The sequence below is a fragment of the Bubalus kerabau genome, chromosome X (genome assembly GCF_029407905.1).
Source record: "Bubalus kerabau isolate K-KA32 ecotype Philippines breed swamp buffalo chromosome X, PCC_UOA_SB_1v2, whole genome shotgun sequence".
Classification (NCBI taxonomy): Eukaryota; Metazoa; Chordata; class Mammalia; order Artiodactyla; family Bovidae; genus Bubalus; species Bubalus kerabau.
The window spans coordinates 163761136-163788922 of record NC_073647.1 but is presented as its reverse complement, the minus strand read 5'-3'; the positions used below and the strand labels follow the sequence as shown (position 1 = coordinate 163788922).

The 27787-nt window shown below is 47.4% G+C and overlaps 1 protein-coding gene across 4 annotated transcripts in view; it reads right to left on the bottom strand.

Annotated features, from left to right (window-relative positions):
* The window catches only part of PRKX (protein kinase cAMP-dependent X-linked catalytic subunit), a 105539-nt gene that overhangs the window by 38503 nt on the left and 39249 nt on the right, over positions 1–27787 (bottom strand). The window contains exons 4-9 of one of the 4 annotated variants that reach the window (XR_008708610.1): positions 24244–24363; positions 18956–19051; positions 17093–17150; positions 15148–15225; positions 13104–13252; positions 10969–12103 (exon numbers count right to left, since the gene is read on the bottom strand). Coding sequence is in view for 3 of the 4 variants with exons in the window: in XM_055565040.1 (XP_055421015.1) it covers positions 13127–13252; positions 15148–15225; positions 17093–17150; positions 18956–19051; positions 24244–24363 (478 nt within the window). In the remaining variant the exon portion in view is untranslated. Of the gene's footprint in view, positions 1–6949; positions 12104–13103; positions 13253–15147; positions 15226–17092; positions 17151–18955; positions 19052–24243; positions 24364–27787 lie in introns of those variants that run through there. The other 3 variants (XM_055565040.1, XM_055565039.1, XM_055565042.1) reach the window with 3 other exon arrangements.

The window sequence follows — 27787 nt, the reverse complement described above, 5'->3', positions numbered from 1 at the left end:
AACTCAGCAGTGGCCACAGGACTGGAAAAGGTCAGGTTTCTTTCTTTTTTTAATTTTATTTTTTAACTTTACAACATTGTATTGGTTTTGCCATATATCAAAATGAATCCGCCACAGGTATACATGTGTTCCCCATCCTGAACCATCCTCCCTCCTCCCTCCCCATACCATCCCTCTGGGTCATCCCAGTGCACCAGCCCCAAGCATCCAGTATCGTGCATCGAACCTGGACTGGTGACTCGACTCGTTTCATATATGATATTATATGTATTTCAATGCCATTCTCCCAAATCATCCCACCCTCTCCCTCTCCCACAGAGTCCAAAAGACTGTTCTATACATCAGTGTCTCTTTTGCTGTCTCGTACACAGGGTTATTGTTACCATCTTCCTAAATTCCATATATATGCGTTAGTGTACTGTATTGGTGTTTTTCTTTCTGGCTTACTTCACTCTGTATAATAGGCTCCAGTTTCATCCACCTCATTAGAACTGATTCAAATGTATTCTTTTTAATGGCTGAGTAATACTCCATTGTGTATATGTACCACTGCTTTCTTATCCATTCATCTGCTGATGGACATCTAGGTTGCTTCCATGTCCTGGCTATTATAAACAGTGCTGCGATGAACATTGGGGTACACGTGTCTCTTTCCCTTCTGGTTTCCTCAGTGTGTATGCCCAGCAGTGGGATTGCTGGATCATAAGGCAGTTCTATTTCCAGTTTTTTAAGGAATCTCCACACTGTTCTCCATAGTGGCTGTACTAGTTTGCATTCCCACCAACAGTGGAAGAGGGTTCCCTTTTCTCCACACCCTCTCCAGCATTTATTGCTTGTAGACTTTTGGATCGCAGCCATTCTGACTGGCGTGAAATGGTACCTCGTAGTGGTTTTGATTTGCATTTCTCTGATAATGAGTGATGTTGAGCATCTTTTCATGTGTTTGTTAGCCATCTGTATGTCTTCTTTGGAGAAATGTCTATTTAGTTCTTTGGCCCATTTTTTGATTGGGTCATTTATTTTTCTGGAATTGAGCTGTAGGAGTTGCTTGTATATTTTTGAGATTAGTTGTTTGTCAGTTGCTTCATTTGCTATTATTTTCTCCCATTCTAAAGGCTGTCTTTTCACCTTGCTTATAGTTTCCTTTGTTGTGCAGAAGCTTTTAAGTTTAATTAGGTCCCATTTGTTTATTTTTGCTTTTATTTCCAATATTCTGGGAGGTGGGTCATAGAGGATCCTGCTGTGATGTATGTCAGACAGTGTTTTGCCTATGTTCTCCTCTAGGAGTTTTATAGTTTCTGGTCTTACGTTTAGATCTTTAATCCATTTTGAGTTTATTTTTGTGTATGGTGTTAGAAAGTGCTCTAGTTTCATTCTTTTACAAGTGGTTGACCAGTTTTCCCAGCACCACTTGTTAAAGAGATTGTCTTTAATCCATTGTATATTCTTGCCTCCTTTGTCAAAGATAAGGTGTCCATATGTGCGTGGATTTATCTCTGGGCTTCTATTTTGTTCCATTGATCTATATTTCTGTCTTTGTGCCAGTACCATACAGTCTTGATGACTGTGGCTTTGTAGTAGAGCCTGAAGTCAGGCAGGTTGATTTCTCCGGTTCCATTCTTCTTTCTCAGGATAGCTTTGGCTATTCGAGGTTTTTTGTATTTCCATACAAATTGTGAAATTATTTGTTCTAGCTCTGTGAAGAATACCGTTGGTAGCTTGATAGGGATTGCATTGAATCTATAAATTGCTTTGGGTAGTATACTCATTTTCACTATATTGATTCTTCCAATCCATGAACATGGTATATTTCTCCATCTATTAGTGTCCTCTTTGATTTCTTTCACCAGAAAAAGGTCAGTTTTCATTCCAATCCCAAACAGAAGCAATGCCGAAGAATGCTCAAACTACCGCACAATTGCACTCATCTCACACGCTAGCAAAGTAATGCTCAAAATTCTCCAAGCAAGCCTTCAGCAATACGTGAACAGTGAACTTCCAGTCGTTCAAGCTGGTTTTAGAAAAGGCAGAGGAACCAGAGACCAAATTGCCAACATCCGGTGGACCATCGAAAAAGCAAGAGTTCCAGAAAAACATCTATTTCTGCTTCATTGACTATGCCAAAGCCTTGGACTGTGTGGATCACAATAAACTGTGGAAAATTCTGAAACAGATGGGAATACCAGACCACCTGACCTGCCTCTTGAGAAATCTGTATGCAGGTCAGGAAGCAACAGTTAGAACTGGACATGGAACAACAGACTGGTTCCAAATAGGAAAAGGAGTACGTCAAGGCTGTATATTGTCACATATACAGCCTGCTTATTTAACTTCTATGCAGAGTACATCATGAGAAATGCTGGGCTGGTAGAAGCACAAGTTGGAATCAAGATTGCCGGGAGAAATATCAATAACCTCAGATATGCAGATGACACCACCCTTATGGCAGAAAGTGAAGAGGAACTAAAGAGCCTCTTGATGAAGGTGAAAAGAGAGTGAAAAAGCTGGCTTAAAGCTCAACATTCAGAAAACGAAGATCATGGCATCTGATCCCATCACTTCATGGGAAATAGATGGGTAAACAGTGGAAACCGTGTCAGACTTTATTTTTCTGGGCTCCAAAATCACTGCAGATGGTGACTGCAGCCATGAACTTAAAAGTCGCTTACTCCTTGGAAGGAAAGTTATGACCAACCTAGAAAGCATATTAAAAAGCAGAGACATTACTTTGTCAACAAAGGTCCAATCTAGTCAGGGCTATGGTTTTTACAGTGGTCATGTATGGATGTGAGAGTTGGACTATAAGGAAAGCTGAGTGCTGAAGAATTGATGCTTTTGAACTGTGGTGTTGGAGAAGACTCTTGAGAGTCCCTTGGACTGCAAGGAGATCCAACCAGTCCATCCTAAAGGAGATCAGTCCTGGGTGTTCATTGGAAGGACTGATGTTGAAGCTGCAACTCCACTACTTTGGCTACCTGATGCAAATAACTGACTCATCTGAAAAGACCCTGATGCTGGGAAAGATTGAGGGCAGGAGGAGAAGGGGACGACAGAGGATGAGATGGCTGGATGGCATCACCAACTCAATGGACATGGGTTTGGGTGGATGCCAGGAGTTGGTGATGGACGGGGAAGCCTGGCGTGCTGCGGTTCACGGGGTCACAAAGAGTCAGATACGACTGAGCAACTGAACTGAACTGAAAGTTCCTAAGTTTACTAATGGGCAAAATCTTACCATACTGACTTCTCAAGATGGAAGTGGGATCTTAAACTCTCAAGTTCAGAGCAACAATGCTCCACCTTTAAAGCTACTGTAACTCAAGGGGTGTCAAAACCTGTAGGAATAGAATATCATTTACACTGTTCCTGGAGACCCCAATCTTCAGGAAAAGCTAAAAAGGCTGATCACATGATGAAGAGGCGTCTGCGTAAGCTAACTCGGGAAACGCAAGAAAGTTGCTTTCAAGTTTCACCAGTGGTTTTAACGAGGGCTCAAATTGTTCCTAAGAAGGGACTGTCTCTATGACAGAACGCTTTCGTGAGCAGATATTGTCACAGATCCTGAAGCCTTAAAATTAACTATGTGACTCAGCTTTCAGCTTTTCAACTACCCCATCAATTGAAGGCTTCCCATGGTGGGTTTCTGCGCCTCAAGTAAAGGACTTTCCTCAGCTCCGTGATGACATCTAACAATCCTAAGATAGTGTACCTTAACTATGGATATAATGTAACTTTTAATTTTGATTATGTTTTAACTTGGCTTCATGAGTACTCTGCCTTACATCTGTAACTGTATAACGTGGTTTGTTTGTAACTGTTTGAAAGCTTTGATGTCACAAGTGGTTGTCCAGGCTCCTTCCAGTGGCACAACCTCCTTCAACTTATCATCTTGGGGTCCCTGGATCAGAGACCCTCAACATGAGGGTCAGGAGAATATGTTGCCTCAACAATTTAGGGATGATGCCCCTCAACAGCAGGAAGCAGTTATGGAATTAAAAACGACACCCCTTTCCCTTGGCAACATAATTCTCTTAAAAGAAAAGGGGGGATTGAGCGAGTCAGTTCCTAGGCAGATTGATGTCTGGGGTCCCCGAGGAGGAGAAAGGTGTCGGGGGTCCCCAAGAAGGAGATGGGTCTGCGGCTTTCAAAGAGGAGACAGGGGTCTGGAATTCTCAGGGAGGAGGAAAGGACAAACGCCTTTTTTTTCCCCACATTCCTTTGTCTTAGTCACATAAAACTAAGCTGGGAAGTAATGGTTACAAAACAAACAACTCAGTTGAATTCTGCACTAAGGATTATATAAACCAGTGCATCCTGCTTGAGGACAGTTTCTCCTTCCTGAAAACCTTCTGACTAATCCTGATATCTCAGAATGTGTATGATGGGAGTGGGTCTGGTAAGATCTTCCTATTGATAAGTTCCAATCCTCCCATCTTAAAAGGTAAAGTGTGGGAGTGGGTCTGGTAAAATTTTTTTACAACCTTGAGACATTCTTTTGCTTTATTGTAATAACCAATTAAAAAAGTGTATAACTCCCTTGCTAACAGTAACAGGGAGGGGGGGTGGGCAACTCTCCATCCCCCTTCTGATGTCTATGGCAGAAGCTTTCTCAGCCGCTTTCATCCTTTAATAAAATTCTGCTACACACACACACACAGGCAAAAAGAGTGGATACATGTATAACTGATACAGTTCCCTGGAACTACCGCAACATTGTAACTCAACTATCAGATCAGATCAGTCGCTCAGTGGCGTCCGACTCTTTGCGACCCCATGAATCGCAGCTCGCCAGGCCTCCCTGTCCATCACCAACTCCCGGAGTTCACTCAGACTCACACTATACTCCAATTAAAAAAAATTTTTTTTTAAGTTTCTCTGAACTTGTAGCTTCACCAGGTTCTAAAACAGCCTCTGGTCTGTATTTTTGGAAGGTAATTTGCGGTAATAAATGTGACCCGGGTTGACAGACCCAGGTTCAAGCAGCTCAGGGCTTTTTGCCTTAAGGCAAACCAAAGCGTCCAATTCTCCGTATCAGTACGGTGACTGGGGGTCTTCGGCATCCAATGCTGAATACCGAGAACCTACTTTTTTGTTTCTCCATGTAGTATTTTTATTACTGAGATGTCGTGTGGTACAATGGAATGAGTGCGGATCAAATGGGAGTTTGAATCTCAGCTCCAAGATCTATTAACTATGAGACTCTGCGTGACTAACTTAAGTCTTTCTCAGCCTCCATTTCACTACCTTTAAAGGAGACAGGGAGAGGAGAAAATAAGTATTTGTTAAATGTTAAATCATAGCGTCCGCCCAGGAGTGGAATTGCTGGATCTCATGGTAGTTCTTGATTCCCCTGGAGAAGGAAATGCCAACCCACTCCAGTGTTCTTGCCTGGAGACTCCCAGGGACGGGGGAAGCCAACCCACTCCAGTGTTCTTGCCTGGAGAATCCTGGGGACAGAGGAGCCCGGGGGCTACAGTCGGTGGGGTCACAGAGAGTCGGATGTGACTGCGCACATCAACGATACTTCTACTTTTTACGTTTGAGGCCCCTCCATGCCGTTTTGCACCCTGGCTGCACCACTCTGCATTCCCACCCACGGCGCACGAGGGTTCCCTTTCCTCCACACGGTCACCAACATTTGTCACCTCTCGTCTTGCTGATAAAAGCCATTCTGACGGGTGTGAGTTAATACCTCACTGTGGGTTTGAGTTCCATTTGGAAAAAGAGATCTGGAGCCGCGTGTTCATTGCAGCATGACTCACGACAGCCTAGAGACGGAAACAATCTCAGTGTCTGTACACAGATGCATGGATGAAGAAGACGCGGTAGATACATGCCATGGAATATTACTCGGCCATAAAAAGGAAATCCTGCCATTTTTCCACCATGGAAATGGACCTGGAGGGCATTATTAACTGAAATAAGTTAGACAGACAAACAAACACTGTATGATCTCATTTATATGTGGAATCTAAAAAGGCTAATTAAAAAAAAAAAGAGTGAAATGGTGGTTATCAAGGGAATGCCTCAGTCACGTCCGACTCTTTGTGACCCCACAGACTGTAGCCCCACCAGACTCCTCTGTCCATGGGTTTCTCCAGGCAAGAATACTACAGTGGGATGCCATTCCCTTCTCCAGGAGATCTTACCAACAGAGATAAAACCCATGTTTCCTGCATCCCAGGCAGATTCTTTATGGTCTGAGCCATCAGAGAAGCCCTGTGAAATCTGATACTCAGCTGCAACAATGTGATTCAAGTGTTATAAATCACACAAGGGTTTGACTTACAGTGAAAAAAGCAGGATTTTTTTTTTTAAACCAAACTGCAAAGGTGACTTGGAAAGTTGGGTATCAAGCCATGCTACGCGAGTGAGTGAGGAGAAGGAAATTTTAAAATATTTTTGTAATGACAAAGATGAAGGAACACTTTGAACAAGCTGCAAAGGTGACTTAGTAAAGACACCACAGGCCACCAGATGAGAGGCTGGCAAACCCGGCCCCCCAGCCTCCGTTTATAAATAAAACTTTATTTCCACACAGCCACACCCCTTCATTTTACACACTGCCTGAGGCTGGTTTTGCACACTGCACAGAGAATGCCAAAAATACTGGCCATCTGCAGAAGAAAATACAGTGCTGTATCATATACCTGCAACTTGTTTTAAAGGAGTAGAAGGTGAAAGACCTCAGCACAAGAAAAACATTTTGTAACTGTGTAAGGGGATGGATGCTACCAAGATGTACTAGAGTCTTTTTTCTTTCTTTGTTTTGCTTTATATACACATATAGAATGACTTATGTTGTAAACCTGAAACACAGATAATTTTGTGGTCACTTACATCTCAGCAAAACATAAAAATGTAAAAAGAAAGACTGCCACTCGGGGCTAGATGAAAGCACAGAAGCCATAGCTTTTCCCATGACCAAAGAAACGAACCAGAGTCAGACTTTTATCTTAAAAGATACAAAGTTTTATTAAACAAACCTAGAATCAATGGTATCATTCCATAAATTAGACAGCAGTAAAATCTTCCCAGGGTGTGTGTGTGTGTGTGTGTGTGTGTATACATACACAAATCACAGTGTCTTTCATTGTGCAAGGAATGGAGAGGTGTAGAAACAGGCTTTTTTATTTTTCTTTCTTTTTTAAACCACGAGAAGCTGAGACGATCAGGGCGGGGCTCCCAGTATGACTCGGGCAGGAAGGTGGCACACCAGCCCCGGATGCTTCATCCCTTGAGAAAGAAGGAATTTCCGACCGCCCTGCAGAGCCGGAGAAAGCATCTCAGGGAGCCAGGAAAGGCGGCTGGTGAGCAGAAACACTTCTGATCCCAGTTGCCAAAAAACACACGTGCTGTGAGTTTTATTTAAATAACACAGGAGTCCACCATGGAACAGCAAAGAGAATATCCACACAAAATGTCTCCAGACACAATAACTTAGAGGGAATGGTTCCAGAATATTTCCTTTTTGATTATCAAGGATTGTGTGTGGTGGTAACCACACGGGGTCAGCAGGAACAAGCTCGGTATGAAAACATGATGCTTGGTGGAAGCATCGGCCCACCACTCGACCTCCACCAAGACACAGACACACACACACACAGACTCAAATATATTATTTAAGACAATCGTACACGTGCTTTTTCTCTTTGTTCTTGGTGAGTCAGCAACGCCCTCGCTAGTGAAACTGATTAGTCAGAAACAGATAAGAAAGGGTACGGTATACAAGATGTTTCAGGAGGTATAGAACACACGCCAAGCAGATGGACAACCGGAAAAAAAAAGAACATGGGCACCTCACTTCAAATCTCCACTGGGAGCGATCAAGAGACTTGCACGATGCTGTCAATTTGTGATGCAAAAAATCAGAGGACTGGGGACAAAAAAAAAAATTTCCAGCACCTGAAGCTACAGCGAGGATTCTGTTGTTACGACGGGGAGTGAGTGCAGTCTGCAGGGTTCACCCCAGGTGGGGTGGGCCTCGGTGCCTGCAGAGCAGGGCATCGGGGTCCTGCATGAACAGGATGGAGCCAAATCTCAGGGCTAAAAGTGGTTTCCCATCGAGAGGCAATGTGGCTCGTAGGCAGAAACGGCAAACTCAAGTCGAATGACTCAACTGCGGGGCGCTGCCGGTGACTCGGATGGTGGCAGGTTGCTCCTCAAATGCAGATGCAGAGAAGGAAACCAAACGTCGCCCGAGATGGTGAAAAACAAGGTGATGCCAGACCTGCCCGAGGAGCAAGAATGGGAGGAGTTTTAAAGCATCGTGATGGTGTGACGTGCATGCCGGTTATCGGGGTTTTTTCCTTTGCATATTTTGATAAATCGACAGCAGAAATCATGGTTTTTGTTTTTGTTGTTCCCCATTGCTGGCCAATGATACAGGTCTGCTGAGCGGGATATCCCAACGGCCACGATCACGAACAATATGCCGTTATGACCGGCTAGCATTTTATCTCCTTGTCCAGGCTGGCTTTATTCTTCCCTGAGGAAAACAAGACCCACCCCGATCCACCTCTTGAAATCAATGCATTTCCTAAAGACTTTACAAGATATTTTTTTTGGGGGGGGGGGGTTGGAATAGGACCATTTTTAAAGTCTTTACTGAATTTGTGACATTGCTTCTGTTTCGTTTTTTTGGCTTTTTGACAGTAAGGCTTGTGGCATCTGAGCTCCCCCAACCAGGGGTTAGACTCACACCACCTCCCCGCCAACACTTGAAGCTGAAGTCTTAGCCACTAGGCCACCAGGGCGGGGGGCGGTGGGGGAGTCCCAAGACTTTTTAGAGTATTGTCACTTAAGGAGATATTGCAGACTTGTCAAACGGCAGCAAACAAAAAACAGATCTCTCCTTTTCCGGTTCGGAATGTTGTCACGGCGGCCGTGAACTGTCTTCTAAACCTTGCACACCCTGATTCCTTTTGATCCGAGACTCGAACACCACAGAATGCCTCCAGGGAGTGAACGATTTTCTGGTTGTATGCGGCGAGCCGTCCGTGTGTTCAAGACTCATTTTGATCGCGCCCAGCACTGCATGACGCCAGACCGTTTAATCTACGGCCCAGCCAACAGCACATAATGCGTTCAATAACTACATAGGCGGCAGGGGTGTCAAAGGTGAGGTAAACCCCGCCTGGCAGTGCTGGAATTCCTCTTCCTTTGCAATTTGCTTTGCACGGCTGATGATCAACGACCATGCTTTTATGAAGAAGCGAGCCATCCGTGGTATCTGAACCTTTGTTTTCCCTGCATAGATCTTCAAAATTAAGGCAACACATGTGCGTTGTTGTGCTGTTTCATCTCATAAATTACTAGAGAGGAAGAAGGAAGCCAAAAAAATATGCATCAGGATCAACATGTGTATTTACAATTTTTGTATTGTGTTCAAGAAAGGTGTTTCATTTATTTTGTGTTTGCTCAAGCATAAGGCTCCAAATAATACTCATTTATTTTTATAGTCAGAGGACACAGGACTGAATGCGTTTCCTCGTGGAGTGTGTATCTCTGTGCAGGTTTGCACTGCTCATGTAACCTTCTAACATTCAGTGACGTAATAGTTCAGGAACGGCACGATAAAATTTTAGTCCCAGTTGGCTCACCGTTTAATCCAAAGAGCGTGTGGTGATGGAAAAGTTACAGACTCAAAATAACAGTTCTCTGGGAACATTTATCCAAGTGCACCCTTTGAAAGTAAATTTTTAATGAGCTGCCCATTGTAAGGTCTGTTTTAGTTAATCCTGGACTCACTCTCACCTCCGGAACGGACTGCTCTTTGAAGACGAGGTCATTTATGAGAAGGGGGTGATTTAGCGCCTTCGGCTCGAAGATTTATAGGTGTCATTTCTCTTCACATCTCCTTCAAGCACACACAGCCCTTGTCTTCTGATCCAGGAGTTGCTTTTTGTTCAGCTGCTCAGTTGTGCCTTTTTGTGACCCACAGAGCGCCACACGCCAGGTCTCCCTGTCCATCACCAACTCCCAGAGCTTGCTCAAACTCATATCCATTGAGTCGGTGATGCCATCCAACCATTTCATCCTCTGTCGTCCCCTTCTCCTTTCGCCTTCAATCTTTCCCAGCATCAGGGTCTTTTCCAACGAGTCAGCTCTTTGCATCAGGTGGACAAAGTACTGGAGCTTCATCTTCAGCATCAGTCCTTCCAATGAACACCCAGGAAAAACTTTCGATTGGACTGGTTGGATCTCCTTTAGAATGGACTGGTTGGATCTCCTTGCAGTCCAGGGGACCCTCAAGAGTCTTCTCCAACACCAGAGTTCAAAAGTACCCATTCTTCATGGTGCAAATAGTCAAATCTGATATATACATGTATGTCCTTGGACATTTGTGCTACGTTTAAAAAAAAAAAACCATATGGTTTTCCCAAACATCAGCTCTCCACACCCCTAGATGTGCCTGCAGAAGCGGGGGAAGCACAAAAGCTGGGCAAGACACACCTTTCTGGCCCAGCACAGGAACAAAACAGTGTCGGCAGCAAAGAACTCACCAGGTGACCCAAGAATACCTGAGTTGCAGAGACCTGAGAAGAGCTGAAAGCTGAGGGCGCACCCAAGCCTTTCTAGCAGCACGTCCCGAGGACACACTGCCTGCAGCCCTGAGGCCCAAGGAGCTGAACCTTTCTGGGCTGGAAAAGGGAGGATGAAGGGCTTGGGGGGAGGGAGAGGCCTGGGAGGTCTACTGACTGATCCCCCGCAGCCACTGAAGGCTCTAGAACCGACTGCTTAAATGCACAGACCTGCGCCGGGCAACGGCGTGGTTGGACCCTACGACCGGATTTTACACAACGGGTTTGAGCCACTCTTGCCTTTCCAGCTGAGTCCCGTTTAGCTTTTTTCCCACAGCAAAGGTTAGAATCAGAAAGCAGAAGAGAAAGAGGGTAAAAGAAGGCAATGAAGGAGGATGCCAAGCACCTCTGACCACGTCCTGCTTCTGGGAAGACCCAAACTTACACAGCAACACTTGCTCACGGCGACACACTCAACACCTGGCTTTTGCGATCGACAGGGTTCACGGTCCTCACCCAACCCTCAGGCCCAAAGGGAAAGCAAAGCTCACCCCAGGCTTGTCCGGCACAGGCCCGGCAGGTCTGTGAAACCAGAAGCATAGCGAACGCTGTTGAGGAGAAATAAAACCAAGCAGAAACAAGGAAGGTTCAAACGGTTCCATCGTGTCCCTTCCGTTCCTTGCTTTTCCCAAAACCAAAGGGGAAAAGAAAAACATGTGCGTTAAGTTCCCCGAACCAATGCTGAAAAGAGACTCTTCTGTATCGGGAGATGCATTTTTGGTCCAGGGATTGAACATGGAATATGAATAGCTAGCCATCTCCCTACAGAGTCTGAAATTTTTTTTAATGCCACAGACAAAATGCCTTGAGAAAAGCATTTGCGGTCAGCAGCTAGTCTTGGACTAAAATTCAAACTCACATCTCCTTCCTTTGCCTTCTGGTTTCAAGACCTCAGGCTACCAGACACAAAGCATTAAACATACTGGATACAGACTGTCATAGGATATACCCATAAAATGCATAGAAGATGATAAAAAATGCATACATCATAACTTTAAAAATGTTGTCCAGCAAGAGAACAGATTCATAAAAAAAAAAGAAAAGAAAAATCTGAAACATAAATATAATCTCTGGAAAGTAGGAACATGTACATCACAATTTCTGTGCTCCAAGCATACCGCCTTTTTTTATACACAGACACGAGCAAACGTACAGACACACACACCATTTGTGGTTATATCTGAACAAGTTGAGTTCAAACTTAAAAAGTCAAGTCTATAAGGGAAAAAAAAAACAAAAAAAAAACGAAACCCAAGATATTTCAGTAGGAACACACAAGACTAAAAAGAAGAAAACCTCCAACCAAACGAATGTTCAAAGTGTCCTACTGTGCAGCCGATTTCCAGTAGATTAAATAATTCCAGGGCCACGAAGGTCAACAGCTCTGCAGTCTCTTTATACACATCCAGGCGTATACACACGCGGAAGCATCCTTACTCCAAGAAGAAGACAGATGCCTCCTCGGGTCGGCATGGGGGCCACTGTGCATGCCAGGCAGGCTCAGATCACCCTGTGTCTGGCTTGAAATAAAACAGGATTCGGTTACTTTTCTAAATGTTTATTCTTCTTTATCTTTTGCTTGCGCTGTGTGGCACACGAGATCTTAGTTCCCCAAGCAAGGATTGAACCTGCATCATTGGAAGCATGGAGTCTTACCCAAGGGACTGCAGGGAAGTCTGGGTTTTGTTACGTTTTCAAAACACCTGGGCACCATTTGTCATCTTAAGAGTAACAACAACAACGGCCGGACAAAAGAAGCCAAAGATTCCTTTCACACTCTTATTGCAAAGACCCACAAGCCTGAATTCTATGGAGCGAGAATGCCGGATAAAGGAAATTGAAAGGATTTTTTTTAAAAGGTGGTGGGGTCTCCATGTTCCATAGAACTAGTCCAACCTCGTCTACAATTTGAAAAGAGATTCAGCCCAGAAAGAAGAGTGGGTCCCCGTTTCCTGGTACTCTGCCATAGGACCTCACCATGAGACAAAACATTTTATGATGAAGAAAAAACTACAGGGCCCACACTTGCAATCTAACTCTGCTTCTGTTTTGTTAATCAGTTCAATCCCCAAGGACCCACCACATAGCACAGGGAACTCTGCTCACTACTCTCTTATAACCTATATGGGAAAAGAATTTGAAAAAGAAGAAATACATGTATATGTAAAAATATATATACATATAAGAAATTTAAAAATAAACAGAATTCAACTGATACAGGGCTTGCCGGGTGACTCAGACGGTAAGGAACCCGCCTGCCAATGCAGGAGACCCGGGTTCCATTCCCTGGCTTGGGAAGATTCCCCTGGGGAAGGGCATGGCAACCCACTCCAGTATCCTTGCCTGGAGAATCCCATGGACAGAGGAGCCTGGTGGGCTACAGTCCACGGGATCACACAGTCAAGACACGACTCAGCGACTAACACTTTCACTTTCATATACTTTCAAGTGATATCATGAATGCATGAAATAAAGGGTGCCTTGATATTTCAAAAGTCAATACATAAAATAAAGATATACCTTCCAGGCGGGGAGTCCCGAGCTCAGAAATTCTTGAAGACATCCAGCTCTTTCTGTGACACGGGAGGGGCAGAAGTCCAGTCGTTCTCAGGATAGGCTTCGAAGTTGGAGGTATCGTCCTCACTGCACAGCTTGGGGACAATTGGGGGCTGAGGAACCAGCAGAGACACAGCACCGTGGTTACAGAGGAACAGTGTTCACCAGTAATCTTACATTGGTAAAGCCATGCTTCAGCTTTACTGCACTTTGCAGATACTGCGTTTGTTTTTTTAATAAATCAAAGCTTTGCAGAAACCTTGCCAGTCTGCACCAGGAAGTTGTTACATTCAGGCAAGCCCAGTTTTATCACATTTTTAACACTGTATTTGTTCTCTTTTTTTTTTTAAATCAAAGCTTTGCAGAAACCTTGGATGGAGCAAGTCTGTATCAGGAAGTTGTTACATTCAGGTACGCCTAGTTTTATTGCACTATACAGATAATTGTTTTGTTTTGTTTTTAAACCAAAGCTTTGCAGAAACCTTGGATGGAGCAAGTCTGCACCAGGAAGTTGTTACATTCAGGTACGCCTAGTTTTATTGCACCATACAGAAAATTATGTTTTGTTTTGTTTATAAATCAAAGCTTTGCAGAAACGTTGCAGGCAGCAGTCTGCACCAGGAAATTGTTACATTCAGGCACGCCTAGTTTTATTGCAATTTATAGCTCAGTTGGTAAAGAATCCGCCTGCAATGCAGGAGATGCCGGTTCCATTCCTGGGTTGGGAAGAACCCGTGGAGAAAGCATAGGTTATCCACTCCAGTGTTCTTGGGATTCCCTGGTGGTTCACACTGTAAAGAATCTGCCTGCAATGCAGGAGACCTGGGTTCCATACCTAGCTTGGGAAGATCCCCTGGAGGAGAGCATGGCAACTCACCCCAGAATTCTCGCCTGGAGAATCCCCATGGACAGAGGAGCCTGTGGGCTACAGTCCATGGGTTCGCAAAGAGTCGGACACAATGACTCAGTGACCAAGCGCACACACCATACATACCCTTTTTTTGTTTTTTGGGTTTTTTTTTTTATGTAATCAAAGTTTTGCAGAAACCCTGCATGGAGCAAGTCTGCCCCAGGAAGTCATTCCATTTAAGCATGCCTCAACCAGCCCTGGGATTTCTTTGGAAGGAATGATGCTAAAGCTGAAACTCCAGTACTTTAGCCACCTCATTCGAAGAGTTGACTCACTGGAAAAGACTCTGTTGCTGGGAGGGACTGGGGGCAGGAGGAGAAGGGGACGACAGAGGATGAGATGGCTGGATGGCATCACCGACTCGATGGACGTGAGTCTGAGTGAACTCCGGGAGTTGGTGATGGACAGGGAGGCCTGGCGTGCTGCGATTCATGGGGTCGCAAAGAGTCCGACACAACTGAGCGACTGAACTGAACTTTTAATTACACTTTGTACATACGGTGTTTTTTGCAAGTTGAAGCTTTGCAGAAACTGTACATCGAGCAAGTCTATCTGCGTCCTGCCTCAAACAACACTGCCAGACTTCTTGCTCTGCGTCACCTTCTGATAATTCTCACATTTCAAACTTTATCATTATACTTGTTGGGTTGATCTGGGACCACTGATCTTTGATGTAACCACTGACATTGGTATGTTTTGTTTTGTAATTTTTCAATTAAGGTATAGATGTTCTCGAAGACTCTTTGCCACACCATGGACTGCAGCACGCCAGGCTCCTCTGTCCATGGGATTCTCCAGGCAAGAATACCAGAGTGGTTTACCACTCCCTTCTCCAGGGGAATCTTCCTGACCCAGGGATCGAACTGGGGATGCCTGCATCGCAAGAGGTCTCTTTACCAACTGAGCCACCGGGGAAGCCCGACTCTTCAGCTCAGGTCTTCCCTCTCAACACTGTGAACTTCAGTTATTAACGATCTGAATCACTTCGTTAGGTACTCATCCTAAGGAACCGAGCCATAGACTCAGAGCCCACGTCTGTGTTCAGGAGAACTTGAGGCTGCCCGGGTGCGAGCCGGCAGACCGGACGTACGGCCGTACCTTCAGCTTCCTTTCGGGGACGGCGCCCCAGTCCACGACCCGGAACCACCGATGTTGTTTGACGTCCTCGGCTCCGTTCTGCAAAAAGGAACAGCCGTCGTCAGCGCAGAGAAGGCCGGCAGGACAGGAAAGCGCGTAGCCCAGAGAAGCTCCGGACGATTCCACACAGAGAGAAACAGGGGTTCGCTCTGACTCGAGCCTTTGTCCCCGGAGAAGACCACGAAGGAAGGCATGTGAGCATCATTATATGCTTTTGCTCATTATAGAAAGAAATGCAGTCATGGTGCTCAGGCTTCCCTGGTGGGTCAGGGGTAAAAGAACCTGCCCGCCAAGGCAGGACATGTGGGTTCCATCCCTGGGTTGGGGAAGATCCCCTGGAAGAGGGCATGGCAACCCCCTCCAGTGTTCCTGCCTGGAGAATCCCATGGACAGAGGAGCCTGGTGGGCTATACTCCATGGGGTTGCAGAGGGTCGGACACGACTCAGTGACTAAATAGCAACAACATGCTGTTCACGCGTATACTGCTCTGGACCACAAAGACCAAAGGGTGATTATGGTTCAGGCCCTCCCAACATAAAGTGGCATTTTCACCTTGGCAGGTTCCTTCCGCTGAAGCTGTGCTCATTGTGTGTGTGTGTGTGTGTGAGTGTGTTAGTCGCTCAGTCGTGCCCAACTCTTTGCGACCCTATGGACTGTAGCCCCGCCAGGCTCCTCTCCATGGGATTCTCCAGGCAAGAATACTGGAGTGGGTTGCCATTTCCTTCTCAAGGGGGTCTGCCCGACCCAGGGATAGAACCCGGGTCTCCTGCATTGCAGGCAGGAAGCTTTACCACCTGAGCTACTTTTACAAACGTATAAAAGGAGGTTCACAAAATGATGTCATTTGTTCACTTCGGCCCAGAGATTAAGTCACGCGACTACGATGCAAATCAAGGATGTCACACTTGAGAGATGGGTTTTGTTTTTTTTTAAAAGACTTTGCAGCGTGTGGGATTTTAATTCCCCAAGCCGGGATAAGAACCGCGTTGCCTGCAGTGGAAGCCTGGAGTCTTAAGCACTGGACCGCCAGGGAAGTCCAGAAACTTCAGAGAAGTGGTAGCTACAGGTTACTTGTTCTTTTGGAAGGAATGAGCCTGTTCTTTAAAACTGTGGTGACGAGTTCATCATTTTGCAAACATATCGCAAGCCATCCGACTGTCGGATTTAAGGGGGTTAACTGCATGACATGTGAATGACGAGAGGGAGGTTCAAGCGGGAGGGGACATGGGTATCCCTATGGCGGATTCGGGCTGATTCGTGGCATAAACCAACATAATACTGTAAAGCAATTATCCATCAGTGAAAATTTTAAAAAATATTCAGAAACAAAAAAAAATACATAAGTAAATAAAGAAAGCGATGATTAGTTAACTTATAGATCACTGCTGAGTCACCAACTTCTTTGGAGAGACGAGGAGACTCAATTCTGGGTGAATCAAATCTGAAATTTGGCCGATGAAACGGTAAGACTGTTCTGCCATTGTTGACACGTCTGAAGTCAAATGAGAGGCATTTAAAGCGAATACCACTTAATACGTGCCAAGACACTCAGTCGTGCCCGACTCCGCGACCCCTGTGAACTGTAGCCCTCCAGGCTCCTGTGTCCAGGGGGATTCTCCAGGCAAGAATACTGGAGTGGGTTGCCTTTCCCTTCTCCAGGGGATCTTCCCAACCCAGGGATTGAACTGAGGTCTCCCACACTGCGGGCGGATTCTTTACCAGCTGAGCCACCAGGGAAGCCCAAGAACACTGGAGTGCGTTGCCATGCCCTCCTCCAGGGGATCTTCCCGACCCAGGGATCGAACTCGAGTCTCTTACGTCCCCTGCACTGGCAGGTGGACTTTTTACCACAAACCTCACGTGGGAAGCTGCTACCGTTCCACATATAGGGATACAAACACTCACCTTCATATTTCCCAGTCTCCTTGTTCTGTCGGTAACAAGCAGCTTCCTGATGAGGTCTCTGTGTGGGCCGGGGGTGGGGCAAGGAGACAAAAACACAGACACGTTGATATGGACCCACGCAAACACAGCAGGTCAACAGCAATAAAATCCACACCACGGGACAAGGACACCCGCCCCGTGATTCAGTCTTCACGATGACTAAGCGTCTTCTAGCCTTTCTCACCACTGTTGAGTGCTAAGTCAGTGCCGTCCTGTCTGACTCTCTTCGACCCCATGGACTGCAGCCCACCAGGCTCGTCTGTTCATGGGATTCTCCAGGCAAGAATACTGGAGTGGGTTGCCATGCCCCCCTCCGGGGGATCTTCCCCGACCCAGGGATCGAACCCGCGACTCTTATGTCTCCTGAATTGGCAGGCGTGTTCTTCACAACCAGCTTCACCTGGGAAGGCCCTTTCTCACCATTATCTGTTCCTGAATAACCCAAACAATTTACACGATGCAGACTTGCAACCCAGCTAAGGCGCAGAGGTTGATCAGATCATCGTAGAGATGAACAGCCTTTGAACATGAGCAGGGGAAACCCTGTCTGCCCTGGGGATGTCTGACCTTCATTTAAAATACACCGGCCAGGCCAACCCCAGCCAGCTACATTACGTGTGATTCTATCAAAATCAGTCATCACGCTTTGCCCGGTGGGTCTGCTTATCTGGGGGAGTCTTGTCTGGACTCCTTGCCTTCCCGGAAGCAAGGCAAGTATTTTTGTGTGTGCTGGGTCACTGAGATTTCCCTTCTAAATAGCAGGCGGTGTCAAAATACTGACTCACTGGACAGCAACCCTGAATATTCAACAGAAGGACGGATGCTGAAGCTCCAAGACTTTGACCACCTGATGCAAAGAACTGACTCATCAGAAAAGACCCCGATGCTGGGAAAGACTGAAGTCAGGAGGAGAAGGGGACGACAGAGGATGAGATGGTTGGATGGCATCACGGACTCAACGGACATGAGTTTGAGTAAACTCTGGGAGATGGTGATGGACGGGGAGGCCTGGCATGTTGCAGTCCATGGGGTCGCAAAGAGTCAGACACGACTGAGCGACTGAATAACAATAAAAAAACCACAACACAGAAAGATAGAGAAGCCTGCATTCACACAGTAGATGAGGACTTGACACAATTACGTCAAAGCGCGTTTCAAGAAATCATTTCCTTTTATTTCCCACTTAAAAATTTTATTTAAGTAACGTAATCGCTCACAGTACTTACACATTATACAAGGGCTTCCCCGGTGGCTCAGCAGTAGAGAATCTGCCTGCCAACGCGGGAGATGCAGGAGACCCTGCTTTGATCCCTGGGTCGGGAAGACCCCCTGGAGGAGGGCATGGCAACCCACTCCAGTATTCTCGCCTGGAGAATCCCACGGACAGAGGAGCCTGGCGGGCTACAGTCCATGGGGTCGCCGAGAGTCGGACACAATTGCAGAGACTTAGCATGAAAAGTCATCGATGCCCACACCACCCACCAAACTAGCTGGGAAGAACAAGGGCCTTCTTCTCGAATAATAAAGCTGCTTCCTTATTCAATACGATGCCAAACAGCTTTTATTCGCTAAAGATAAATACACCCATTATCTCAAAAGATGTAAAACACGGCTGTGAGTCAGAAAGAGGTGAAGCGTTATCCCAGCAGTCATGAAAAGCTTTCTCCTTTTCGGGGGGAAAAGATGAGCCAGCCAAAGAGCGTCAGCTCAGCTCAGAGGTACAAACCAGGATGGGACCCAGCTTGGCAGGACGCCTCCACTGGGGGTTTGTCACGGGCTTTAGAAATAAACACCTCCGATGACCAGAGCAGACGGCTGACTTACTTGACACTGAACTCCAGGTGTCTGGGGAAGTCTATCTTGCCAGCGAGAATCTTCTGATAGATGCCAAAGGCATTGTCATCGAAAAACGGAGGAAACCTGTTAGAAACATACAAACGTCTATTTTTAGTGGCCAGTGCGGGGGAAAAAAAAAAAATACAAAAAAACACCCCCAGGCTTTATAAGGATGGATTCCTCCCACCTGCCATGGGCAGAAGAGAATCTTATTTTTCGGAGTGCACTTTCTCCTCTCACCCTGGAGTCACGGATGACTCAGGACCAGCTATGGAGGCACAGTTCCAAGAGGCCAAGCGTCAAGCACTTTGTCCCAGCTCCAGAGGACGGGCAAGTCTAGAAAAGGCCATGACCACGAGGCTATGTGACTAGCTAGACAACACACAGCCACTCGTTGTCTGTTGTTTAATCACTGAGTCGTGTCCGAGTCTTTGCGACCCCATGGACTGTAGCCCCACCAGGCTCCTCCGTCCATAGGATTCTCCGAGTCCAGAATACCGGAGTGGGTTGCCATTTCCTCCTCCAGGGGAATCTTTCCAAACCCCGGCATCCGACCTGCGTCTCCTATCTTGGCTGGCAAGTTCTTCACCCCTGAGCGTACCTGGGAAGCCCATTACGGTCTCAGAACTACAACTAACCCGGCCAGTTGTACTTTTAGAGGAACCAGCTTCCATGGATTGTGAACCTACCGTGACCAAGAGACACCCAGCCCTCGGCGAGTGTGAACGCCTTGGAGTGAATAAACCCCCGAGTCGGCCCTCCGCCCCTGAGCCAGAAGCCGGTTCCAACAGCAGCCGGGGGTTCGTATCCCTGCCTTGGGCGGTGGGTGTGAATGAGGATACGCCGCGGGACGGTTTCCATTCAGAAACGGGCCCGGGAGAAAACGCGTCATACAGAACACGGCATACGGAGCCCCGAGGAAGCTGGCCTGAGACGCCGCCGTCACGGGAAAGGTATGCCAGAAGTGGCTTTAACGAGCGGAAAAAAGTCATCACCAGGGAGTGCTCACAGATGGAGCCTGAGAGAAAAGCCAGACGGAACGCGCGTCCGAGTGGTCGGAGTGCGGAAAGCGGCCTAAGAGGGCGCCCGGATCTCACGTCTGTATTAGCTGCTCAGTCGTGTCTGAGTCTTTGCCACCCCGTGGAGTATATATACAGTCCACTATATATACAGTCCACGGGATTCCGCAGACCAAGAATACTGGCGTGGGTAGCCTTCCCCTTCTCAGGGGAATCTTCCCAACCCAGGCATCGAACCTAGGTCTCCCTCATTGCAGGCGGATTCTTTATCAACTGACCAATAGGGAAGCCCGCCCAGATTTGAAAGTTATCTTCAAGTGTCTTTTATTCAATGGAAACCTTCGAATAATTTTTATTGGCCGCATGGAACAGGATATGGGGTATTCCTTCCCTGACCAGGGACAGAAGGCACAATGCTCTCAGTGGAAACTCAGTCTTAACCACTGGACTTCCCGGGAAGCCTCCCTCCTTCTAAGCCTTTTTTTTTTTTTTTTTGACTAATTTAACTGAAGGATGACCAACCTAGACAGCATGTTAAAAAGCAGAGACATTACTTTGCCAACAAAGGTTCATCTAGTCAAGGCTATGGTTTTTCCAGTAGTCATGTATGGATGTGAGAGTTGGACTATAAAGAAAGCTGAGCGCCAAAGAAGTGATGCTTTTGAACTGTGGTGTTGGAGAAGACTCCTGAGAGTCCCTTGGACTGCAAGGAGATCCAACCATTCAATCCTAAAGGAGATCAGTCCTGGGTGTTCATTGGAAGGAATGATGCTAAAGCTGAAACTCCAATCCTTTGGCCACCTGATGTGAAGAGCTGACTCATTTGAAAAGACTCTGATGCAGGGAAAGACTGAACGCGGGAGGAGAAGGGGATGACAGAGTATGGGATGGTTGGATGGCATTACTGACTCGATGGGCATGAGTTTGAGGAAGCTCCGGGAGTTGGCGATGGACAGGGAGGCCTGGCGTGCTGCAGTCCATGGGGTCACAAAGAGTCAGACACGACTGAGCGACTGAACTGGAGGATAATTACTTGACAATATGGCGATAGTCCTAATAAAACAGGCAGTGAGTGTCATTCACACACGTGGGCACGACTTGCATCTTGACATCAGCCATGGTGAGCTGTAGACAGAAGGACCACCTGTACTGCCCCACGAAGGCAAACGCAAGAATTTCATCTTAAAAAATGCATGGCCGGGAACTTTTCTGGCGGTCCAGGGGTTGAGAATCCGCCTTACAACACGGACGACACCAGTTCCATCTCTGGTCGAGGAACTAAGACCGTGGAGCAAGTGAGCCCGATGTGCTGGGTCCACGGACTCCAAGCTACACAACGAGACTGTCTGCAGGCCGCCGTGAAAGAGCTGGCAGGCTACAACTGACAACCAACCCCCAACTCAGCCAAATAAGTGTTCTTTTTAAAAAATGCACATCAGGGCCTCCCCCGGTGGGTCAGTGATAAACAATCCGCCTGCCAATGCAGGAGACATGGGTTCAATCCCTGACCCGGGAAGATCCCACATGCCTCAGAGTATCTAACCCGAGCCCCCCCACCAAAAATATATATATATATATATATGCCAATTTTGCAATTTTTTTTTCCCCATCGCCTATCCGTGATCTTTTTTTTATAGACATCTTTGACCTACCTCAATGTTCCTGGTGGCTAAGAAGGTAAAGAATCTGCCTGTCAATGCAGAAGACCCGGGTTTGAACCCTGGGTCAGGAAGATCCCCTGCAGAAGGGCATGGCAACCCACTCCAGAATTCTTGCCTGGAGAATCCTGTGGACAGAGGAGCCTGGCGGGCTGCGGTCCATGGGGTTGCAGACTCAGACACGACTGAAGGTATACTTAGCAAACACGTAGCACACATCCTATTACGATACTGCCAGGATCAGTTCAGTTCAGTTCAGTTCAGTCGCTCAGTTGTGTCCGACTACTGGGATAGAGTGTATTAAAACACTAGACTCCTAATAATCATGTTTACATAATAACTGCAATAATCATTCTAATATATCCTAATATTGTATTCTAATTCTACTCTCTAGTATTTTAATAATTTCTATTGTAGTATATTTGAATACACTATAGAATACGTAGGTTCCCTTAGTAAAAGAACATAGCTGCTCAGTCGTGTCCTACGCTTTCTGACCCCGTGGACTGCAGCCCGCCAGGCTCCTCTGTCCATGGCATTCTCCAGGCAAGAACACTGGAGTGGGTCGCCATGCCCTTCTCCAGGGGATCCTGCCGACCCAGGGATCCAACCCAGGTCTCCTGCATTGCAAGCGGATTCATTACCGTCTGAGCCACCAGGGAAGCCCCGTATGTCCTAATAATATGCCATTATCTTCCAACAACATATCTTCCAATCGTATACTATATTCCAGCGTTATCTTTGCTATGATATTCCATATTATTCCATGAAATTACATTTTTTTTTTCCCCTGTAATAATACAGAAAAGAAACCAGAAGACACAAGAAGTCCATTCTAGCAAAACGTCTTCGGGGCAGCGGGATTCAATTCTCAAGCAATGCTGCCCTCTGCTGGTCAGAAACGCTCAGGAAGGAACGCAGCCACCCGTGGCTGGGACACGTGTGGAGCACTGATCAAACACAGGCGCAGAAAGATGCACGCTTCTCGCATTTCCTTTTACATTTTGCATTTCTGATACCGCAGGGAATGCATTTCCGTCCTGTGTTTCTGACCGGGACTTCCTGGGCTGGGGTGCACGGGAAGGGATTTTTTTTTTGGTCTATGGGATTGACTACAGAGGCGTGTGAGCAGAGACAGAGAGAACAGAAGAAGGGCAAGGGGGCGGAGGAGGGGCAGGCAGGGGCGCGGAGGAGTCCTTGGTGGAAAACACTCCCCCTCCCCTGCCCGCCGGCCAAGCACAGCACCCAACAGAAGAGCCCTGTGAGCACAGAACAGCCAGGAAGCAGCTGTTCCACGGACGTCTACGGGGAAGATGCTTGCTGCCTGCCCGGTGTGCGGAAACGAGGTGTGCGTGCGTGCTCAGTCGCTCAGTCGTATCCGACTCTTTTGTGACCCCGTGGACTGCAGCCCCGCCAGGCTCCTCTGTCCATGGGATTCTCCAGGCGAGGACACTGGAGTGGGTTGCTATTCTCCTTCTTCAGGGGAATCTCCCCAACCCAGGGATCGAACCCGCCTCTTTCCGCTCCTGCATTGTAGGCAGATTCTTTACCGCCTCACGGAATTCCTAGCAACACCTCACAAAAATGTCAGACTTGAGTGGTTAGTCACGCTGATACAGGGTGCATCTCTCCAGAATCTGGACCGGGGAGGTAAATGGAATTCCAAACATTCCCAGGCACGTCTGGGGTTTTCAGGAAAGAACGCACTCTTTCATTTCTGTAGCACTGTTCCTTCCGAATGTCCGAAAGAGCATTTCTTTATCCAACATGCCCGCTACCCAGCTCGGGGTTCCCTGGTGCCTGCAATGCAGGAGACTGGGTTCCACCCCTGGGTCGGGAAAATCCCCTAGGGGAGGGCATGGCAACCCACTCCAGTATTCTTGTCTGGGACAATTCCAGGGACACAGAAGCCCAGTGGGCTACAGTCCATGGGATCGCAAAGAGTTGGACACGACTCAATCACTAACATATACACCCAGCTCTGGGAATCACTCCGGAGTGATCGGTGTGTGATGAATCGTATATTCTTGGCAGACAGCGACACTCAGAGACAAAAGATCTCAAGAGACACACCCTGCTGGTCCTCCAAGCTCCTCCTGTTTCTTCTTTTGAAAGCAAGCCGAATGGTCAGTTCATACCATCATCACCAACAGTGGGAAACTTTCGGAAGACTCCACTCCAAGTATGTCCATCCCCTGACAATCCCTGCACCAAATCCTGGGGGCTGCGCACCCTGGGAACTGTGGGAGACCCCACTCCAAGTGTGTCCATCCCGACCCCCCGCACCAAATCCCAGGGGATGAGCACCCAGGGAACTGTGGGAAGACTCCACTCCAAGTGTGTGCATCCCTGACCCCCTGCACCAAATCCTAGGGGCTGAGCACCCTAGGGAACTGTGGGAGACCCCACTCCAAGCGTGTGCATCCCTGACCCCCTGCACCAAATCCTAGCGGCTGAGCACCCTAGGGAACTGTGGGAGACCCCACTCCAAGCGTGTGCATCCCTGACCCCCTGTACCAAATCCCAGGGGCTCAGCCCCCGAGAGCAAGCCAACAGGACAGGGAGCTGCAGGCATCTTCCTCAGAGAAGCGGTACTCACCCTGAGAGCATCTCGAATATCAGGATGCCAAGTGCCCACCAGTCTACCGCTCGGCCGTGGCCCTTGCTCTGAATGACCTCGGGGGCCAGGTACTCGGGGGTCCCGCAGAGGGTCCACGTCCTGTGGGAAAAGAAGAAGGAGGTGGGGTCCATGGAATCTCAGCTGTCATTGGCCGACGCATGCACCTCAGGAGCGGGGAGGCTACGTCACTGAATTAATCTACGCGGACCCTTAGACCCCAACCCCGTAGATAAACACGGCAACGCTGTCCTCTGTGACGTTTCTCCTTTTATAGACACTTTTTTTTCAATTTAAGGTGTTTAACTTTTACTCCGTATTAGCATATAGCCGATGAACAATGTTATGATGGTTTCAGGAGGACACTGGAGGGACTCAGCCACACATGTACATGGATCCCTTCTCCCCCAGACTCCCCTCCCATCCAGGCTGCCACGTGACACTGAGCAGAGTTCTCTGTGCTGTACACCAGGTCCTTGCTGGTTCTCCTTGTTAAATACAGCAGTGTGTCCATGTCCATCCCAAACTCCCAAACTATCCCTTCCCCATCCTTCCCCCTGGAACCATAAGGTTATTACAGAGTACTGAGCAGAATTCCCTGTGCTGGACAGCAGCAGGTCCTTGTCTTTATCCTACCCCATACATAAAGACAATAATCTTGTCTTCCCTGAGTTTCTTCCTTTTATGATCATGACGAAATGATGAAAGTCACTCAGTCACGGCCAATTCTTTGCAACCCCATGGACTGTGGCCCACCGGGCTCCTCTGGGATTCTCCAAGTAAGAATTCTTGGAGTAATTCTTCTCCAAGTAAGATTCTCTAAGTAAGAATACCAGATTGGGTTGCCATTTCCTCCTCCAGGGGATCTTCCTGGCCCAGGGATCAAACCTGAGTCTCCTGCATGGCAGCTAGATTCTTTATAGTCTGAGCCACCAGGGAAGCCCTGCTTCCTTTTATAAACACTCATTAAGCAAAACCGACTCGAAGTAACAGTCCTATTATCACGGCTATGTGTTGTTCTTGGCGTTTCTCTTTGCTGCTCAGAAGCAAAACCCCCACAGTCCTGTTTTCCAATAAAACAATATGAAAACAGATTCAAGCCACTGACTCGTGAAGCCTGCTGTACCTGGGAGTGACTATCAGGAGCCCATATGTCTGCTTTATAAATAAATGAACTGGTTCTCTTCTCCCAGAGGAAAAGCAAAACATCAGTGAAACATCTTTTCTGCCGTCTCTGCAAAAGGTCTGAAGTGTGTGCTGAGCTTTTGTGGGTTCACTGACACGTTAGTTTCAGCAGCGGCATTTAAAACTCTTGAGGTTAAGGGGCTCTGGGATGTCTGGGGTAGAAACAGGGCTGAGAACTTTGGAACTGATTTTCTCCCCCAGATGAGCTGAGACCTGCAGAAAAGTGAGCTTTTGGCCCCACCTAGAGGACAGCCGGGAAAAGACCCTGATGCTGGGAAAGAGTGAAGGCGGGAGAAGGGGGCGACAGAGGATGAGATGCTTGGATGGCATCACCGACTCGATGGACATGACTTTGAGCAAGCTCCGGGGGTTGGTGATGGACAGGGAGGCCTGGCGTGCTGCAGTCCATGGGGTTGCAAAGAGTCGAACGTGACAGAGCGACTGAACGACAACACAGCACATCAGGCTGAAAGCCGGAGATCCAACCAGCGAAGATGGACCCAGCAAAGAAACTGTCTCCCCTTAAGTCTCTTGCACCAGCAGGCGATTAAAAAAAACAAAAACAAAAACAAAAAAACCCACTATCACCACCTCATTGCTTTAGCTCACGAAATTCTTTAGTTCTGCTGGCCGATCCCATTAGAGCTGTGTTTCCAGCCTGGGGGCACATCCGAGGTTGCCTGAATACGGCTGGAAGCCAGGGCCTCAGCTGTGACGTCCAGACCAGCTGGAGGCGGTAGCAGGTAACTATATCCTTTGCCAGGGGTGGTGTCTCCGCTTACGCGCGGAAAGTTGAGTCTCTGTCTGGCTGCAACCTCAGGTGAGGAGCCCACACATCGAAGGCTGTATGACTTAGCAGTTTTCCAAGAAGACTCAGGTAGCCTGACACCTTTTTCTTTTTTTAGCTCTACCAGTTTATTGCTACCAACCCATCTCCCTCCAACCTCAGACACGCGTGCTCAGTCATGTAACCCCACGGACTGCAGGCCGCCAGGCTCCTCTGTCCATGGGCCTTTCCAGGCAAGAATACTGGAGTGGGTTGCCATGTCCTTCTCCATATCTTTTTGAAGCAAAAGCTTTTTCCAAAAAGACTCCACACTTCTTGGGAGCTAGAGAGGCATGAATTGCTAGAAAGAGCTTCAGAATAGAGCAAACCTTCTTAAAACTTTACATCTCAAAGCGGAATTGCAGTTCCATGAAACGTTGCAACAGAATTTCCATAAGCTGCGGAAATGTCAGTCCTCACTTAATATCTCTAAAGAAAACTGAAAGCTGGGAGCTGAACAGACTTGTGTACACCCACGTTCGTAGCAGACACTTACTGAAAAGCGGGAACAGTTGTCTTCTTCTTTTAAGAGAATTCTCTTTATACTTAAAAAATTTTCGTAATCCTCTTGGGCACAGAAGCATACATTGTTAGAAACAAGCTTCTGATTGCAGGAAATATGGAAAGACAAAGACATACAGCTGTTGATGCTGGTGGGAAAGTGCTGGTCCAGGCTGTGAATTATCAATGGTCTGGTGTTCTCTTTTTCACTCACTCAGTGTTATCATTTCCACTACAACACGGGGCTTCCTGGGTGGCTTAAAAAGTAAAGAATCCGCCTGCAGTGCGGGAGACCCGGGTTCAATCCCTGGGTCAGGAAGATCCCCTGGAGGAGGGCATGGCAACCCACTCCAGTATTCTTGCCTGGAGAGTTCCCCCGAACAGAAGAGCCTGGCGGGGCTACAGTCCATAGGGTGGCAAAGAGTCGGACACGACAGAGCGACTAACACTTTCAGCGGGTAGGAGGCTATTATCCAAGGAGAGAGAGGTTGGTCTGTAAAACAGATGTCCAGCTGGTGGTACGTTCATTTTCCCAAGTGCCTGCCATGGCATCCATGCTGGGTTGAGCTGTGTTCCACCCAAAAGTCCTAACGAAAGGCTGGTACCGGTGAATGTGATCTTGCTTAGAACAGGGTCTTGCAAGATGTAATCAAGAGAAGACTGGGACTAACCCAGCGTCCGTGTCAGAAGAGGGAGGCGGACAGAGATTTCTCTTTACCACGGGAGGACACGGTGAGAATGAGCCGGGAAGAGACGGTCATCAGGAACTCAGGTCAGCCAGCAGGCTGATCGTGGAGTTCCAGAAGTGGGGAGGGTAATAAATGCCTCACAGGGTCACACGTCCTGTAGTTCTAAGACCGCACTGCCATGACGTCCCCTGACCTTAATTTCCCTTGCAACAAGACTATCTCCAAACAAAGTCACAACGGGGGGTAGAGCTTTAAGACGCGGATTCTGGAGGAACATAAATGCAGTCCACAGCAAAGGAGGGTGATCACGATGCTGGTGCTGATG